Source organism: Bos grunniens, chromosome 20, assembly GCF_055505025.1.
Source record: "Bos grunniens cultivar Pamir isolate PY7600 chromosome 20, Bosgru_T2T1.0, whole genome shotgun sequence".
In the NCBI taxonomy this organism is placed as follows: Eukaryota; Metazoa; Chordata; class Mammalia; order Artiodactyla; family Bovidae; genus Bos; species Bos grunniens.
Window position 1 is genome coordinate 40,508,006 of NC_141184.1, and position 20,105 is coordinate 40,528,110.

At 39.8% G+C, this 20,105-nt stretch overlaps 1 protein-coding gene across 4 annotated transcripts; it reads right to left on the reverse strand.

The window, feature by feature from the left end:
• Window positions 1-81: 81 nt before the first annotated feature.
• On the reverse strand, window positions 82-20,046 carry TMEM267 (transmembrane protein 267). Of its 4 annotated transcripts, none has more exons than XM_086361664.1 (4): window positions 19,879-20,046; window positions 17,779-17,902; window positions 5,201-5,588; window positions 82-1,960 (listed from the first exon to the last, which is right to left on the reverse strand). In XM_086361664.1, exons 3-4 carry the CDS (start codon window positions 5,510-5,512, stop codon window positions 1,625-1,627), a joined length of 648 nt encoding a protein of 215 aa, XP_086217790.1. In that variant the 5' UTR covers window positions 5,513-5,588; window positions 17,779-17,902; window positions 19,879-20,046; the 3' UTR covers window positions 82-1,624. The 4 variants fall into 4 exon arrangements, with proteins under 4 accessions (XP_086217790.1, XP_086217791.1, XP_086217788.1 ...); XM_086361665.1 differs by having other exon boundaries at window positions 19,710-19,936; XM_086361662.1 differs by lacking the exon at window positions 19,879-20,046 and adding an exon at window positions 19,402-19,452.
• Between the last annotated feature and the right edge of the window lie 59 nt (window positions 20,047-20,105).

Genomic DNA, 20,105 nt, shown 5'->3' on the forward strand with positions numbered 1-20,105 from the left:
GACATTCTTATTTAAGGCCCTATATTTTTATGATATTAATTTGTTTAATACAGAGAAGGGAAAAAAGGGAGAGTTGTGTAATTCAGTCAGAAAAATGACACAAGATAACTTTATTTCCATGGATTTCTAAAATCAAATGCTTTTAAAAAATCTCTACCTTAATCAATTTACCCCCACTATATAATGTATACTATTAAACCAACCAAATTGACACAGTAATTGCTCTGGAAAGACAAGAACAGATTGTAAGGGTGAATTATTTTATAAAATATAACAGATTGCAACCAATTAGTTAACAAGAAGAAGAAAAACTAAAGAGCCTGACCGTTTATAACAATTTACAGAACTCTGTTAACTTAATAAGAAAAACCTGCTTTGGATAAGGCATCGCTTCATCACTTCTCAGAGATTAAGGCACAAAATCACCAGCATTACAAACTCAAACGTGTAAGAAAATCTGAAGACAGCAGCTGGTACAAATGCTACAAAAACAAAAACAGGTGCTTTGGGGGCACCGACTTATATCAAAGTAACATTAAACTGCAAATGTAAAGCTTACAGCAACTCAATTTTCCTTCTCCAATGAAGGTTAATCATTTTTTAACAGAAGATCAACTTAAAGAACAGAGGAAAAAGCCAATCTCTTAATACTACCTTTTTTGGGGAAAAAAAAAAAATTGTCAGTATCAGGCAAATTTTTAAGAAACGATTTAGCTGGTATAGTATTTTAGAATAGCATATAAACAAATTGATAGCAACTAAAGCAATTTTAATGGCACATTCAGGAGCTTACATTTGAAATGACATTATTGGTTAGGTCCTTTTTTGTGGATTCTATGGTGATGGGTCAAGTATCAATATTTTGTTAATGTTAACTTTAAACAAATATTTTGTTAAATTTAGTTATGTTTTTCAAAACAGTTAAAACTCCAACACATGAGATTTGAGGGCAAAGATACTGGAAAGTAGTACTTCGGTAGAATGTTACTATAGCCAACACATTATAATAATTTCCCAAAGTTATTTCTGAAACAATAATCTAGGTCTAATGCTCTTGTCTTTTAAGAATATTATAAATGCACTAAAGCAGTTTCTGCCAGTAGTCACAACTCACTAAAGCACTTGGCAAATGAGTCAGGATCAAAATATATGAAACGAAGAAACGTTAGCATTCATTATACATCTTATTCATAATCTCATTTACTTTGCCCATTTTCTTATCTCAGTATCTCAGGAAAACTTGGATCCAAATAAAATGCTAACGTTCCACAAATTAATCATCCTAAAATTTGAGCTGTTTTTCATCAGGAAATGAATTACCTTAAAGGTATATTTCCAGAAAACTTAACTGGATGTTAATCTAATAATATTAGTAAAGCCAGATAAAGAAAAGAAATAATAAAATATACCATGGAGTGAAACTCTGATATTGCACTACAGTGTTATAGAAGAAAGGAATACAACAAATACAGATAATTTTTTAAGAAATGTACATGCCTCCTGAGCAGGAGGATTTAGGAATTATAATAATTACTATAAGTGCCTTATATGTGTTTTAAATTCACTTTAATATTGGTTGTCATTGTCTCAACCAGTGGTCCTCAAAGACTGCCATGTGGTTATCTCACACATCAATATGAATTCCATGTTTTGAAGACATCATTTGTCTGGTCCCTGTGAAATACATGACGAATGAACAGATGTGAGGTAGAGATGATGTGATTATTACATAAAGCCAAAATGGCAAAGGAGAAGTTTTTCCAAATGGGCACATCCACAAGCCATGGCGAATTCCATCTCGGATGTGGTGTGAGGTCCAGGATATAAATAACATCCAGGGAAGAAAGCACCATGAGTCTTTGAGCTTGAAGAAGTGCATTGTAAACTTTAGGGTCAGAACCACAGTGGGTATCACAGTAGAACAGTGAAGGAAAGGGCGTCGTGGAAGACTCAGAGCAGCCTGCGGGGAGAAAGCGGTAGCTAGTATCATCTCCTTCTGGGCAAACAGCACTTTATAGATGCTGCCTAACATCGTAAGTATGTTTTCCTGCAGTCTACTGGAAATGCAAAGGGAACATTGTCTATGTCACCTCCAAATACACTTTGCACTAAAAATGAAATCAAGATCTCAAGAACATGTGACTAACTTCTTAAAGTTTCCTACTATGTGCTCAGAAAAGTCACAATACAATTCATATCCTAAATGTATGGTTAGAGTAAATTTGGAGTTTTAAAGAATTGTTTGGGGCCTCTAAGAGCAATGAAAAAGTCTCACAATTGAATAAAATACACTTCAATTAAACATAAAAAACTGTGAGGTATAGTTGATTTACAATGTTATATTAATTTCAGGTATACAACTTAGCTATACAATTTTTTAATTGGTTATATTCCATTTAACATTGTTATAGAATATTGGTTATATTTCCTGCTCTGTACATTACATCTTTGTATTTTAATTATTCTATACTTAGTAGTTTGTATCTCATAATTCCTTTCTCCTATCCTGCCTCTCCCCTACTCCATTCTTCAATTAATAAATGCATAAAAGGGGAGTATTTTTGTTGTAACTATTTTATATTAGCCTTGAATACTTTCAAATTTATTTACAAAAGCATTAGAAAGAGTGTATTATTTTAAACATGATTTGAAAGTTGAGTTAAATAAACCAATAGAATTTCTAAACCATTGTAAAAATGTAATCAATATCTAAACAAATGCAAGTTTTCCAGGCTTAATTCGTGAATGATCCACGGGAAACTCTTGGAGATGACGAAGGACAGAGAGGCCCGCCGTGCTGCAGTCCATGGTGTCACAGAGTCAGGCATGACTTAGCGACTGAACAACAACAACTTGCTAAACATCAATCAAAGAGTTTATTTATTCTACATTCTTATCCTTCTCCCTTCTCCATACTTTCAGTTGTCTATTTCTATTCTGTCAAAACATAAAACATTTCTGCATTATGCCGTTTTAGTCTCCACCTTTGTTTTTAAGTTCTATGCTGCGCTGTGTTTAGCAGCTCAGTCATGTCCGACTCTGTGACACCATGGACTGCAGCCTGCCAGGCTCCTCTGTCCATGGGGACTCTCCAGGCAAGAATATTGGAGTGGGTTGCCATGCCCTCCTCCAGGGGAATCTTCCCAACCCAGGGATTGAACCCAGGTCTCCTGCATTGCAGATGGATTCTTTACCATCTGAGCTATCAGGGAGCTACTGGAGTGAGTAGCCTATCCCTTCTCCAGGGGATCTTCCTAACCCAGGAATGAAACCAGGGTTTTAAGTTCTATACCCACAGCATAACATGCTCCCTAATAACAGGGTGGGATGGGGCGCCTATGGTAGTCACTGCTCGGAGGAGAGCAACAGCCTCCTGTTGAGATGATTAGTAGTTACGCTCTGGATGTATGGACAGATATTGACTATTTACATTAATAGTTTCTAAGGAAGAAACTTCCCTGGTGGTTCAGACGGTAAAGAGTCTGCCTGCAAGACGGGAGACCCAGGTTCGATCCCTGGGTCGGGAAGATCCCCTGGAGAAGGAAATGGCAACCCACTCCAGTATTCTTGCCTGGAAAATCCCATGGACAGAGGAGCCTGGTGGGCTACAGTCCATGGCGTAGCAAATAGTTGGACACAACTTAGTGACTAACACACACACACAAGGAGGAAACAAGATATTTCTGTTGCTTGCCTGATTTCTAAAATATTCATGCAGAACCTTTATTCATAAATAATAAAAGAAGGATATATCATAAAATCATAGAAGTAAAAAATAGATAGGGCTTCCCAGGTTGCACCAGTGGTAAAGAACCCACCTATAATACAGGAGACTTAAGAGATCCAGTTTCCATCCCTGGGTGGGGGAGATTCCCTGGAGAAGGGCATGGCAACCCACTCCAGTATTCTTATCTGGAGAACCCCATGGACAGAGGAACCTGGTGGGCTACAGTCCATAGGGTCACACAAAGTCGGATATGACTGAAGTGACAGCTTGCCCGCAAAAATAGGTAAACTCCTACCAGTCCTGGTCTAGGACATGATTTTTCCTGGTTCTGTTCTTCACTTACTTCATATCCTGTGCTTGTGCTTGTCAGAAGTATGTGAAATGTTGCTCCAATATTATTCAATTAGCATTTGTCTTTATACTGGTGCCCTTGCTTACTGCATATGTCACTTACAGAAGCAGTTTGAGAGGCTCTGCAGGGCTGGAGAAACCATCCATTCAGGAGGCCTGTGTGCAGTTGATAACACCAGATACATGCCTTATGAAGGTAGTCAGGAGACAAACCTATAGGTTTGCTTCTCCACATTCTGATACCATGAGCTAATGGGAACAAGGTTTAGGGGGTCTTAGGACATGACTGAGCGACTTCACTTTCACTTTTCACTTTCCTGCATTGGAGAAGGCAATGGCAACCCACTCCAGTGGGTTGTTGCAGCAGCAGCAACAGCAGCAGCAGTGTGCTAATGGGCTTACCAGGTGGTTCAGCAGGTAAAGAAATTGCTTACAATGCAGAAGATGCCAGAGATATGGGTTTGCTTCCTGGATTGGGATATTTCACCTGGAGGAGGGCATGGCAACCCACTCCAGTATTCTCGCCTGTAGAATCCCATGGACAGAGGAGCCTGGCGGGCTACAGTCCATAGGTTGCAAAGAGTCGGACACGACTGAAGCAACTAAGCACAGCAGAGCATAGAACTTAATCTCTCCTTCAAGACTTGGCTAATGGATAACCAACAATGTCCTACTGTATAGCACAAGGAACTCTATTCAGTATTCTGCAATAAACCATAATGGAAAAGAATATAGCTTTAAAAAAGAATGTATATATATATGTTTAACTGAACCACTTTGTTGTACAGCAGAAATTAACACAACATTCTAAATCAATTATACCTCAATTAAAAAAATAAAAGACTTGGCTAAAACATCTCCTATAAAGCCAGAATGGAACCCCTCAGTTATAATTATTGAACCTTTGCTCTGGGCACATCCACAGCACTGTGTGATGTGATATAATGTGGTCAGTAACATACGTGAACCCTCAGGAAAGTGGTGCTCAAAAAAACTGGATGAATGGGCTTTCTTGTTTTAAAATAAGGCTAATCTTCTCTAACTAAACTGATGCTATAAATATCAATATCATGGCGTCAAAGAAATCAAAGACCAGAAAAATTAAACATATAGGCTTCTTACCTTTAAAGACAGGGATCCAGATAGCAAAAAGTGGTCTATATCGATAACAGAGGCTAAAAATCCAGCTAAAATGATTTCTCCAAAGTCAGTCTTCTTCCTGATTCCAATGACTATTGCCCATGACCACATGCCAATCACACAGTGTACTGAATTATCTGAAAGTGCACGAAGCCAGGCATTTTGTTGAATTATGGGAAACTGAAGAAGTCTGTCAGCTACTGTGCAGAATAAGCCCAGACCAAGGCTGGAAAGAAGAGATTCAGTGCTGCACGACTGGAGCAAAGCATGAGTCTTCTCAGTCTCTGATGCCATTGCAAACAGTATGTCAGTACATGCTAAAAGCCATCACAAAACAAACAGCTTGTTCTTGTTTACATTCCCAGTCATCCTAAAATAGAAAGGAGAGAAAAATATTAATGAAGACTGTGGGATGCCATATGATATATAAATAAAAAATACCAGCAATAATTCTAGAAGTATAAAATCAAATTGTAAAAATTGGTGTTTCTTCCACTGTTTGCTTATTTTTGGCTGTGCTGGGTCTTCACTGCTGCTCCGGCTTTTCTCTAGTTGCGGCGAGTGGGGGCTGCTCTCTGTTGTGGTACGGGGGTTTCTCACTGCGGTGGCTACTCTTGTTGCGAAACTCAGGCTCCAGGCACCTGGGCTTAGTTGCTCTGCAGCATGTAGAATCTTCCCGGACCGGGGATCAAATAAGTCCCCAGCTCCCGGACCGGGGATCAAATAAGTCCCCAGCATTGGCAGGTGGATTCTTATCCACTGTACCACCAGGAAAGTCCTTTTTTCTTTAACTGTTATCTGTAATTTCATTCCCCCCCCAGCTTTATTGAGATATAACTGATACACAGCACTGTGTAAGTTTAAGCTGCAGAATGTGATGATTTAATATACATATGTATTGTGAAATGATCATAATACAGTTAGCATATCCATTACTTCACATGGGTACCTTTGAGTGTGTACAGGGAGAACATTTTATGATATACTGTCTTAGAAACTTTCAAGTATTGAAAGACATAGTATTTCTTAAGTTTATATATAATAAGCCACGTGGCCCAAAGAGAACAGATTAGCCTTGTAGGAACAACTGTTTAGATGGTAGCATGCATCAAGGGAAATTTAAGAAAACCTGTTGACTAATCTATTACTTTGAAGTCATCAAATCTTTCTTTTGGCAATGTGTACTACAGAGCAGTGGGCATCCACTCCAGCAACTGCTTTCCATACTTTTTCTGATAACAGCATCACCTTTCTTTGGGAAAAGTGCTCATCACAATATCCAGACTCTGGAGCTGACCAATTAGAACTCCCTGCCTCCCTTACTAGTAGTAGTGATTAAATAGCAATGACTAATTAGTAATAATTTTATAGTAGTGAATGGCAGTGATTACTCTGCTGATGAAGGTGACCCTGGCTAGGCCAACTGGACTCCTTATCAGAATTTTTCCAAGTGAACCTGATGGAGAAAGTTCCTTTACTTCTTATAGAGCATGGGCTCTACTACATGGAAGAGCCTAGGAAAAAAGAATCATAAGGACATCAAGTCCTCAGGACCAATCTCTAAGGTTCTCAGAGCTGCCCTGGTTCCTGCAACTCACCTTTCACTTCTATGAGCTACTTCAGGATTTTCTCAATAAGTCCCCTTTTCCTGACTGTTACCTCTAACCAAAGGACCTTAACTGGCATAAAAAGGCAATCATAATTCTGAGTGCTCACCTGGCATACAATATTGAGATCACTTATCCAGTTATTAATATTGTGTGATACCTGAAGTTTTTACTTTGTATTGTTGTGTCTTTGTTCTGAGCATTAAAGACTAACTAAATGATTTATTGAGAATGATTCAACTTCCATTCTGTAATAAAAACTATACATAGATCACTGTATATATTCTAACAGTTTATAGAGAAATGCAAAACACCTAGAATAGGAAAACACCTTTAAAAAGGTCTAAGTTGAAGGACTTGCACCACCTGACTTCAAGTCTTGCTATAAAGCTACATAACCAAGAATGTGGTGCCATTATGAAGACAGACAAATATATCAATGCAACAGAATAGAGAGTGGGTTCAAACAGATCCACACATATGGTCAACTGATTTTTGACAAATATGCAAAGGAAAGTCAATGGAGAAAAGACACTCCTTTCAACAAACGGTGCTATAACAACTGGGTATCCATATGCAAAAATAATGAACCTCAATCCATACCTTCCTCCCTATATAAAAATTAACTCAAAATGGATCACAGTAAAAGTAAAACAAATCTATAAAACTTTTGGAAGAAAATACAGGAGGATATCTTTGTCCTCGGGTTATACAAAGAGTTCTTGGTAGCAGTATTAAAGCTCCATTGTTTAAAAAAGTTAATAAATTGAGCTTCATTAAACTTAAGAACTTCTGCTCTTTGAACGACAATGTTAAGAGAATTAAAACACAAGACATAGATTGGGAGAAAATATTTGCATATCTCATATTTGATAAAGGATATGTATACAGAATAAAGAATTCTCAAAACATGATCACAGAAAAACAGGCTGATAACAAGATGTATGAAAGATGTGAAAAGGTACTTTACAAGGATGATATACAAATGGTCAATAAGCACATGAAATGTGCTCAACATCATTAATTATTAGGGAAATGGAAAGTAAAACCACAATGAGAGTCCAAACGTAACTATCAGAATGGCTAAAATTTAAGGCTGACCGTTTCCAAATGTTGGCAAAATGTGGAGCGATCAGAACTCTCATACATTATTGGTGGAAATGTAACATGATACAACCACTTTCCAGTCTCTGAGAAAGTTAAACATACTCCTATCATATGACTCAGTCATTCCATTCCTAGGCATTTACCTAAGAGAAACGAGAGCAAACATCCACACAAAGACTTGCACATCAATGCTCATAGCAGCTTTTTTTTTTTTTTTTTTATATATTAGCTTCAAACTGGAAAAACCCAACTGGAGAAACAAAATATGGGGGGTGGGGGGAGGCGCGGGAAGGCTACAGTAAAAGCCCATAGGGTGCTTCCTAGGTGGCACTAGTGGTAAAGAACTCACCTGCCAATGCAGGAGCCCTAAAGAGATGCAGGTTCCATTCCTGGGTCAGGAAGATCCCTTGGAGGAGGGCATGGCAACCTACTCCAGTGTTCTTGCCTAGAGAATCGCCTGGACTGAGGAGCCTGGCATACTATAGTCCATGGGGTCACAAAGAGTTGGACATGACTGAAGTGACTTAGCACAAAAACTTATAGAACTGTACAAAGAATGAACCCTAATGTGAACTGTGGACGTTAGTCAATAACAACATATCAATACTTATTCATTAATTGTATCAAATGTGTGTGTGTAATGTAATGTATGTGCATGATCAGTTTTGTCCAATTCTTTGCAACCCCGTGGACTGTAACCTTCCTGGACGGACCCAGGAAGGTCTGCGTCTCCTGCATTGCAGGCAGATGCTTTACCGCTGAGCCACTGGGGAAGCCAAGCAAACATGCCACACTCTTGGAAAAAGTTAATAATGGGAAGAAATGTGTAGAGCAAGAATGGACATATGGGAATACTTTCTACTCTGCTCAACTTTTCTATTAACCTAAAACTGTTATAAAACAAAGTATTTTTAAGAAGCAAATAAAGTATGGGAAAATGTTATAATTGTTAAATTTAGGTAATACTTTTATGTTTGAATTTCTTATCTAGAAATGTTTTTTTAAAAAGTACCTAGTATGATCCCACTTATACAAAATTCTAGAAAATGCAAGAAAGGAGGTGCAGGAAGGATTAAAAAGGAGCATAAGAAAACTGGAGAGACAGATTCATTACTTCATTATCTTGATTGTGGTAACAGTTTCATGGTTCATAGTTTCAAACCCACACCAAAATGTATCAAACTGCATATTTTAAACATATGCAGTTTATCATATGTCAATTATACTCCAATACAGATGTTAAAAAGTTAGGAAAATATACTTATTGTCAATAACAATAGCAGCCTTTCATGTAAGGAGCAACCTGAAAACAAGAAAGAGCTTATGGAAATAAAAAACCTGACTGCCCAAATAAAAACTCAAAACAAGCAACGCATAGTAAGATGAATGCTTCAAAAAACACAATTAATAAAAATACATTCAAAGAATTTTCTAAAAGCTTGAGGGAGAAAAAAAAAAAAAAAGGACAAAGAGTTGGACATTGAGAGAAAAAACAAATTCAAAAAATAAAGAGAGGACTTCCCTGGTGGTCCAGTGGCTAATACCCCATGCTCCCAATGTAGGGGGCCCAGGTTTGATCCCTGGTCGGGGAACTAGTGGAGAAGGAAATGCACCCCACTCCAGTACTCTTGCCTGGAAAATCCCATGGACGGAGGAGCTTGGTGGGCTGCAGTCCATGGGGTCGCTAAGAGTTGGACACGACTGAGCGATTTCACTTTCACTTTTCACTTTCATGCGTTGGAGAAGGAAATGGCAACCCACTCCAGTGTTCTTGCCTTGAGAATCCCTGGGATGGAGGAGCCTGGTGGGCTGCCATCTATGGGGTCGCACAGAGTCGGACGCAACTGAAGCGACTTAGCAGCAGCAGCAGCAGCAGCAGGGAACTAGATCCCACATGCTGCAACTAAGATCCTGAGCAGCTAAATAAATAAAAATAATAAATATTTAAAAATAAATAAAGATAAAATCCTTAAGACCCAAACCAGCAACAACAGTTATCTGCAAAAGAAACAGAATGTAATTAACACCAACACCGAACATTGTGGGACAATTACAGAGCTCTGAGAGAACAGGACTATGACAACAGGGACTCTAAACATAACTAAATTATAGCATCTATGTGACAACTGTAAATTTTAAGATTTTTCCTTAGAAATTATAACACTTATATATAATTTTTTGGGAAAAAATAATCAAGGAGCAGGTCTTTTAAATTTTTACAGGAATAAGAGAAAAATACAGAAAACTTGCTCAATATAGCAAAGTAGAAAAGTAAACTATGAAGAAGACAATTTTACTCCCACCCTCACATACCAAAAAAAATAAAAAGGAAACAAACACGTCAAACACAAATACTATAATAGATGTGAATGTATTAAATTTCTCTATAAAGAGACAGCTTGGAAAAGAAAGAAACATCCATGAAGTTACTGTTCATAAGAAAACATCTCAAACAAAAAGTCTCAGCAATATAGAAAATAAAGAGCTGAGAAAATACCTATCTAGAAAACACAAACAAAATTAAGCAGCAGTGGTATTAGGCTGGTGCAAAAGTAATTGTAGTTTTGCATTGTTGAACTTTGCCATTTGATGTTGGAATACACTCTTAAATGTGGTTATGTTATATACCATTTTAATGTACATTTCTCGCTTTGTTTTTCACCAATTACTTGCTGTTTATTTTACATTTATTTTAGACTATGGAAATGATGTTAGACAAAAAGCAAATTTGAGTGATTTTTAAAATCGAGTTCCAAATGGGTAGCAAAGCAGCAAAGACAACAAGTAACATCAACAACACATTTGGCCCAGGAACTGCTAACGAATTACAGAGTAGTTCAAGAAGTTTTGCAAATAAGACTAGGGCCCTGAAGCCACAGAGCATAGTGACCGGTCATCAGAAGTTGACAATGACCAACTGAGAACCACCATCAAACCTGATTCTCTTACAACTACGTGAGAAGCTGCTGAGAACTCAACGTCAACCATTCTACAGTTGTTTGGCATTTGTAGCAAATTGAAAAGGTAAAAAAGCCCGATAAGTGGGTGGCCTCAAGAGCTGACCGGGAAAAACAACAACAACAACAAAAAAAAAACACCATCATTTTGAAGTGTTGTCTTCTCTTATTCTACGCAACAACAAACCATTTCTCAATCAGATTGTGACCTGCAAGGAAAAGTGGATTTTTTATGAAAACCGGTGACGACCAGCTAAGCAGTTGGACAGAAAAGAAGCTCCAAAGCACTTCCCAAAACCAAAGTTGCACCAAAAAAAAAGGGTCATGGTCATTGTTTGGTGGTCTGCTGCCAGTCTTCTGAATCCCAGCAAAACCATTACATCTGAGAAGTATGCTCTGGTTGTGGATGCTCAGTAAGTATTTGTTGAATGAATTAATGAAAATTCATCATACAGTGTATCTATTATCCACCAGGTATTGCCTAGTAAATGCTTAAATGGCATTTAGTAAAATGCAGCATTTTTCTTGGAAATCTCCATGTTTAGCAAGTGTGACTACCAGGTAATTCTTATGCTCACTAAACATTAAGAATTGCTAGGTTATAAGAACCAAAATGAATGAAAACCAAGAAACATTACCTTTAAAGTCAGAAACAGTGCAGCTGTTATAATACTGTTCTGGCATTTCTAATCAATGCAATGAAGCAAGCAAGTGTTGACTTAAAAAAAAGTCACAGCCTAAAAGTTGAGAGTTACGCTTTATTTGGTGGGAATTTTTAGGACTTCAAGCCCAGGAGATGAACATCTCAAATAATCCTGAAAGAACAGCTAGGCTTGAGGAGGAGAGGGGAGGAGCCAGGTTATATAGAAGTTTTACAACAAACAGCAGGTAGTCTGAACATTAAAAGATTACTGTTAATAAGAGAAACCAGATATTCCAATTTAAGGAATTTAGTGCTTTTCTATGTATGAGAAGATGCAAGAGTCTGGGCTCACTGAAATCATTCATTTGCATCGCAGCAATCCTGGGGCCAGTACCCTGTGTTTTTCACATCCTGAGGTCTCTCGAGCTGACTCTAGGGAGTGGCTGCAATCTGATGGCTATGAGGTCGCAGGTATTTGCCTTCCTGAGTTCCCTTGGGGCTCAGGAATTCACAGTGGAGAACGGAATGGATGATGACTGTGATATCCTTGTTTACTGGCAGAACATACTCCATTTCTTGGGGCTTCCATCTGCCTGCAGTGCAGGAGACCAACCAGGGTTTGATCCCTGGCTCAGGAAGATCCCCTGGAGTAGGAAATGGCAACCCACTCCAGTATGCTTACCTGGAGAATTCCATCGACAGAGGAGCCTCGTGGGCTACAGTCCATGGGGTCCCAAAGAGTTGACACAACTGAGAGACTAACACTTTTACTCCATTTCTCAGAAGAGATAGAGGGAGGGAGAGTGAAAATGTATCATTACCCTCCTCAGGAAGGAAAAGACAATTACATTAATTTGTAAGTGAAATGACTGCTTATTCAAGATAATAAATTGAAAATTTTTAGAAATTAGAGCTTCTCAGGTCTCACTAGTGATAAAGAACCTGCCAGTCAATGCAGGTTGAGAGATGTGTGTGGGTTTGATCCTTGGGTTGGGAAGATCCCTTGGAGGAGGGCATGGCAATCCACTCCAGTATTCTTGCCTGGAGAATCCCATGGACAGAGGAGCCTGGCAAGCTACAGTCTATAGGGTTGCACAGAGTTGGACACAACTGAAGCAATGTAGCCTATCCTAGAATTTAAGTTGCAAAAGGTGGCTAATTCAAGATAAATTATGAATATACCAGCAATAATTGTAAGGGGAAAGTACAGGAAAATGGACATTCATAACAGCAACAAAAACTCAAATATCAAGGATAAACTAAACAGATACTGCACCGCACGTGAAGAAAATGACAGAACTGTATTACGTCGATCAACTATGTAGAGCTCTGTGGCTTTGTGCTATGTTCCAGCTAAGCTGGAAATACACTTCCCAGAATCCCCTTCCTGTAGTGCCAGCTATAGGAGACTCTGTACATGGAACTTGGAAAGCAGAAGTGAAATAGCAGCCATATTTTTAAACTCTGAAGGTTGGTGCTAGACACTGTGGAGGTTGCATGTGTTGTTGCTGATCTGTCAGCTCACCTTGCTGGTGTGGGCAGGCTAGGCCTGCAGTTCCTTCAACTCCCACCATATCTTCCTTCACCCTCTCCAAGTCCTGGGCCTCTCCTGCAGCTCACCCACAGCATCGAAACTAAAGCTGGTGAGAGGCCAATGCAGACTGCAATGTCCTTGTTCTCATCCACATCCACCTTCCCTTCCCAACTGTCTAGCTGACATGCTTCAGGCCCAAAAACAGACTCAAAGGCACTGCCTGCTCTCCCAGCCCCTACAGTTACAGAAGGTCTTTCTTATTCGTTAGCATGCAAAGTAGTTTTGCTTCTTTGATGGAACTTCACTGATAACAAGAGCCAGACCATTTTACTGAATGGTTTATAGAAGACAACATGGATGGTATTACTGTCCTCAAATTAATCTATAAATTTAATCCACCTCTAGTCAAAATCATAACAGGGATTTTCTTTTAGCAGCTTCACAGACTGTTTTCAGACTGGCATTCAATCTCAGGTGGCACTAGTGGTAAGAACCTACCTGCCAATGCAGGAGACATAGGAGAAGCAGGTTTGATCCCTAGGTTGGGAAGTACCCCTGGAGAAGGAAATGGCAACCCACTCCAGTATTCTTGCCTGGAGAATTCCATGCATTGAGGAGCCTGGCAGGCTACAGTCCATTGGGTTGCAAGGATACAACTGAATAGACTTAGCAAGCAAACTTGCAAAAGAAGAGTGATGTGAACACTGAAAGGTGAACACAAAATCTGAGACAGATCAAGTGTGTGTTTGCAGAAGAGGGAAATGTATGTACCATTCCAAATTGGTAAGGAACAATGATTATTGTACTCAGATCCTGTGTCAGTTAGGTTTCTTAAGTACATGGAACAGAAAGCACTCTGGCAATACAAGCAAAAAGCATTTATTAAAAGGATATTGGGAAATCACAGACTTGCCAGGTTTCAAGAGACAAGTTTCAAACTATGCCTCAAGCACCTCAGAGCACATGACACCAGACACCTGCAGTGAAGACCCCCCTGCCCCTGAATCCAGCTTACACTGCTTAACCCATCACCAGATATTATCACGGGCATTGCTGCTAGTTCTGCCTCATCTGCTGCTGTTATAAAAAAATTCTTGGAGTTCTGTTTCTTTGCTCTCAATACAAAATTCAGAGTTGGGCACTGGCTGGGCCTAGATCACATGCCCATTCCTGAGCTGCAAGGGAGGTTGGAAAAGATAGTATTTGGCCTTTTCAGCATAACTAGTAGAAAGTGGTTCTTTTCTCCTTCTACATGCGTTAGAAGAGGAATCTCAAATATATACTATACTGAGCAGGATAATGACCAGTCTGCAATGGTAATGGGTTCCGTTACAAAAGGTTTTAATTGCTAAGTAGTACTGAAAAGTCAATCATCAGGTGAAACCTGAGATTGGATCATCTGTACAATGCTCGATTTTATATGGAGGAGTTGTTTAAACAACTTTAGATTTCAAAATGTCACATTCACATGGATTAGGGTGTTATATTAATAATACAGACCATTTCTCTGGTTAAATTAAGAGAGGGAATCAGTTTGACTGACTAGCTGCCTGGAAACCATGGAAACCATGGTCAAGAGAGCTTTTGTAATCAGTTTGGTACCAAATTTGGGATATTTACATGAATTTGTAAACAGACTTCTACATAGTCCAGCTGGCTAGACTTTTAGAGGAGCTCAAAAATATTTTAAAAATACTGATAGACACGATTGTATAAAAATGTAAACTGCATGGCAAAGTTAAAGACTAATACATGAAGGCAATTTTGAAAATGTATGATGGAGAAAGACAAGAAGCCTTACTTTACAAAGAGTTTTTAAGATTAATGAGAAGATGGGCCGGTCCAGTGGTTAAGAATCCGCCTTGCAATGCACGGGATGCAGGTGCAGTCCCCAGTCAGGGGGAACTAAGACCCCATATGCCACAGAGAAACCCAGCTCACATGCCACAGCTACTGAGCCCACGTGCTTTGGAGCCCGCACACCACACACAGCTAGCGTTTGTGAGCCACAACGCAAGACCCCATGTAACACATGAAGACCCTGAGTGCTGCAACTAAGACCTGATGTAGCCAAATAAAAAAGAAAAAAAGATTAACACAAAGAAAAAATAAGTATCTCAATAATAACTTGGCTATGTCTAAGAAAAGGCAATTTGGAAAAGGAAGAAATACAAAGATCAAGAAAAGTATTAAAATATTTCAACTTTATTGGTAATCAATTGAATTTAATTTAAAACAATGAGATTTCAATCTAAGATTGACAAAAGATCGCTAATGATCTGTTAGTGGTGGGGAAATGATCACTTTATTATAATAGAGTATTAGCAGTTGTATAAATTGGCATAACTTTTCTCAAACAATTTGACAATATGTACCAAAAATGATTAATAAATGAGCAAACACTTTTGACTCAGCATTTCCATTTCTACAAAATTACCCTAAGAAACTAATTAGATATATACAAAGAGTTACACGTGAATGTTCAGCATGGCATTGTTTATAAGGAAAAGTTAGAAACTATGTGTCCAAAATACAGGACTACTGAAATGAATTCCATATTATTATGCAGTCATTAAAAAATACTTATTTCCAATTTATCGACATATTAAATATTAAAATTTTAAAGGTATCCTATAAAATAATACATAAAGTATTACCTTTTTGTTAAAAATATGTACATACATGTAAAAAATCTGGGAGACTGTTCATTCAGCTTACATGTGATCATTATTTTTTTCCTTTCTTTGATTTCCCCCAAATTTTCAATATCTATCATGAACACATGGAGAAGGCAATGGCAACCCACTCCAGTACTCTTGCCTGGAAAATCTCATGGACGGAGGAGCCTGGTAGGCTGCAGTCCACGGGGTCGCTAAGAGTTGGGCATGACTAAGCGACTTCACTTTCACTTTTCACTTTCATGCTTTGGAGAAGGAAATGGCAACCCACTCCAGTGTTCTTGCCTGGAGAATCCCAGGGGTGGGGGAGCCTGGTGGGCTGCCGTCTATGGGGTCACACAGAGTCGGACGCGACTGAAGTGACTTAGCAGCAGCAGCAGCAGCATGAACACAAAACCAATAAAACTCCTTTGAAAAGTTAGTTAGAATTAATTAAACTCAGACCACGATGCTAAACTCAGCTTCATAAAAGTGTAATTTTTTAAAATGTAGAAATATATACATAGCATTATAAATGTTAATAAAAATATTAGACTATACAACATTAATAAACATTAATAAAGTTGTATGTGTGCATGCATGCTGTCACTTCAGTTGTGTCCGACTCTGTGCAGCCCTATGGACTGTAGCCTGCCAGGCTCCTCTGTCCACAGGATTCTCCAGGTAAGAATACTGGAGTGGACTGCCATCCCCTCCAGGGTATCTTCCCAACCCACGGACTGAACCTGTGTCTTTTACATCTCCTGCAATGGCAGGCAGGTTCTTTACCACTAGTGCAACCTGGGAAGCTGTAAAGTTGTATGTAAATCTCATAAGTCCAATTGATAGTATAATATAAAAATAATGTATTCACATTTATGTATTGGTTGGCATATGAAGTCTATATTAAAGATTTCTATATCTCTAGATGAAATAAATTTATGAAGTTTCCATTAATATTTTAATTAATTTAAATTATTTAATTAAATTATTAATTAATTAATTTAATTAATAGTGTGAAGAATACTTGCTTTGTAGAGAACAGCTATTTTGTTAATGATATGGGACCCTAAAAACAATCCTCGAATTCTTTTGTTGTTTAGTCCCTTAGTCGTGTCTGACTCTTTTGTGACCCCCTCATGGACTATTGCCCACCAGGCTCCTCTATCTGTGGGATTTTCTGGGCAAGAATACTGGAGTAGGTTGCCATTTCCTTCTTCAAGGGATCTTCCCAATCCAGGGATTGAACTCTTGTCTTCTGCATTGGCAAGCAGATTCTTTACCACTGAGTCACCAGGGAAACCCCCTCACATTCTTAGTCATTTGCAAAACTGAAAAAATGAAAATTGTTCTCTAAAGCACAAATACTGAGTTATAGTCTACAGATTCTTCCAGGATTAGGAAATAATGATTTCAAGGTATTCTCAACCAAGAGATACAACCAAAATGCAAAAGAGACCTCCAAGGTCATGAATCCTTTCTATATATACCTTAAGATTTATAGCTCCATAAGTCATGAATCATTTGTTTCTACTTTGCAAAGTAAGCATTTGACACCTGAATGGATAAAGAAGTCAATGTGTTTAAAGGCTCAGTATATATAAAGTTTATAAAATATTCCTTAAACCAAAGATAACATCATTATCCACTTAGCTAGATGGAAACTGGGACACACAAATTGAATTAATGACCAAGCCAGAGAGGTGCCACAGCATCAAACAATATCCCCCTCCTTCAGTAAGCTGTGGCCTGTAAATTAGCCCTAAGGAGAAAGGCGGCCAGTCAGGTGGATGAGTGCGAGGAGAACGTAGGTTGGGCACAGTATACATAAAGGCCTAATAGAACAGCTCTTCTGCCACTCAAACTTTGCTTCCATATGCATTTAATTACAGATTCATTGTCAAATCTCATCCCAGAAAGCACACAGAAATAAAAGGTCATCATCCACCTAACTGCAAGTTGCATGATGTCTCTGTAAAGCCATTTCATTACGTCCATCTTTTTTTACTCACTAAACAATTTTCAACCATCAATAAACATTTAAATGTTACTCACCGTATATTTTACTTGATGAGCTCAGATACAAAAATGATCAGGTAGCTAATGAAGTGTCATGAGCAAAATGAAACAAGAAAAGATCACTTAAAGTATTTAAATGATGATCCAAATTTAAAGTGATCTGAAAAAGAAAAAATTGTTTACAAAATAACTATATAGTAGTTTATGAATAGGAACGGATACACATAATAGGGTAGCACAAATCGCATTTTAAATGGAAGGTGTAAACAACTTGCTCGATGAGAGAGGAATAAAAAGCACACTTGGGTAAACTCCGAAGCAGATCCTTCAGCCCCAGTCAAGCCTTCAGATGTCTGCAGCCCTGCCAACATCTAGAACTACAACTTTGAGACCCTGAGCAGAACCACCCAGCTAAGTCTCTTCCAAAAGTCCTGGCCCAAAGATACAGCGAGGTAGCAACTGTTCACTGTTTTAAGCCTCTAAGCTTTGGGGTAATTTGTTTTGCAGCATGGATAGTTAAAACAGTAGTTTCTCTTTTCAAGAAAGGTATAATTATGGCCCCAGAAACACACAACTTGATCATCTATTCCACTGCAACTGTTGGTGCAGATGTATAGAATAGATTCTGGGTATGAGAAATTTAATAGGTGTACTTCCTCTTACTATCTCTGATTAGAACACTCAGTCCACAGGGTCGCAGAGTCTGATAACGACTAAGCGACTGAACTGAGAACACCCAAGTGTCCCATTTTTCATTTCCCTTCCAGTTTCCCCACTTCCTGCTCCTTCTCCATAAATAGAATGGGCTCTAGAACCTCTTAAACTGTAAAATAGCTTAATGTTTATTTTACATATTCACTTTTGTTGGGCAAGTTCATTACGAGAATTGTAATTTTCTTTTAAACTTGTCATGCATGAAGCTAATATGCTCAAGGTGTTTAATATGTCATGATACTAATACAAGGGGAAAGCAAGTTAGCAATCCTCAGCCTGTGAACTAACGATATTATTTTTAATGATATCTGCCATAACAGCCAGTTACCCAGATCATCAATTTCCATGACTTGCAGGAGACACTTTCTGCAACAGCCAAACTCTACCACACACCATCTCCATTACAGTATAATGCCACCAACTACGGGCCTGATTCAGGGCTTTCCAGGTGGCGCTAGCGGTAAAGAACTCGCCTGCTAAACCAGGAGACACACGAGACACAGGTTCAGTCTCTGGGTCAGAAAGATCCTCTTAAGGACACGGCAACCCACTCCAGCATTCCTGCCTGGAGAATCCCGTGGGCAGAGGAGCCTGGCAGGCTACAGTCCATGGGGTCGCACAGACCCGGACACGATTGAGCGACTAAGCACTTGAGCCGGGGGCGCATTACGGGCCCTCGAGCCCGGTAAGGATGGCAAGGGGCAACTCAGGCAAGAGCGCCGGCACCCCGCCCAGACCCAAGGAAACGCAAGGGGCGAGGAGCTTAGGTGAGGGCTGAATGCCTATGGGACCTAGAAGGCGCGACAAAGCCGAAGGGCTCCGGGCTACTGCCGGTCGAGCACACTCCACCTGCTCCCGGGTCCCATGCGCCTGCCGCCTTCCCCACCGAGAACCTGGATCTTCTAGACTTTCAGATTCAAGTGGTCCCCGCTTCCGGCCTCCCACCTCAGGACGCAGTTTCGCGGCGTCCATACAGTCTGCTCCTCACTGAGGACCAAAGGCAACCACTATCTGCTCCGCCTGCTGAGGCAAGCCTGTGACGCGAACGGCGGCCCCGCCCCCCTATACCCTCTCCACCCTCCTGTCGGTACCATAGAGATGCCCGCCGCAGGCCAGAGCGGCTACATCACCGCCCCACTCCCCGCTACGTCGTTACGGAAGCCGAGAGGACGCCGGGATACTAGTTCCATTCCCCGCCGAGCGGAACGCTACTTGAGTGTTCGTTAGCCTCGAGGGTGGGTATCTAGTGTTACCTCGAAAGTCGTGCTCCCTAAAAGGAGACATTTGGGACAGTGGGGTGGGAAGTGAAAAGTGCCTTATTGGTTTCCATCTTCAACATGAGGATTCGTTTTCGGCTTAGCCGGAGCTGTCCACAGCCCACCCAAGCTGCGGCGGGAAGCGGCGACACATAGTTAACCTCACCAAATGTGGGAAGCGTGGTCTTAGACGCTTGAGCTCGGAGACACCGGCTGTCCCGGATGTATTGAGATGTTTCCGACTTCCTCCAAGGGGTCCTTTACGGCGGGCGTAGGAGTTTTTCACTCCGCGAGACCGCGCGACTTTGCAGGCCTGAAGCTCTCTTGTGGTGCTCCACTGCCCCCTTGGGGAGTTCTTGATAGTTACTCTGCGTTTGTGCAGTGGACTTAGGG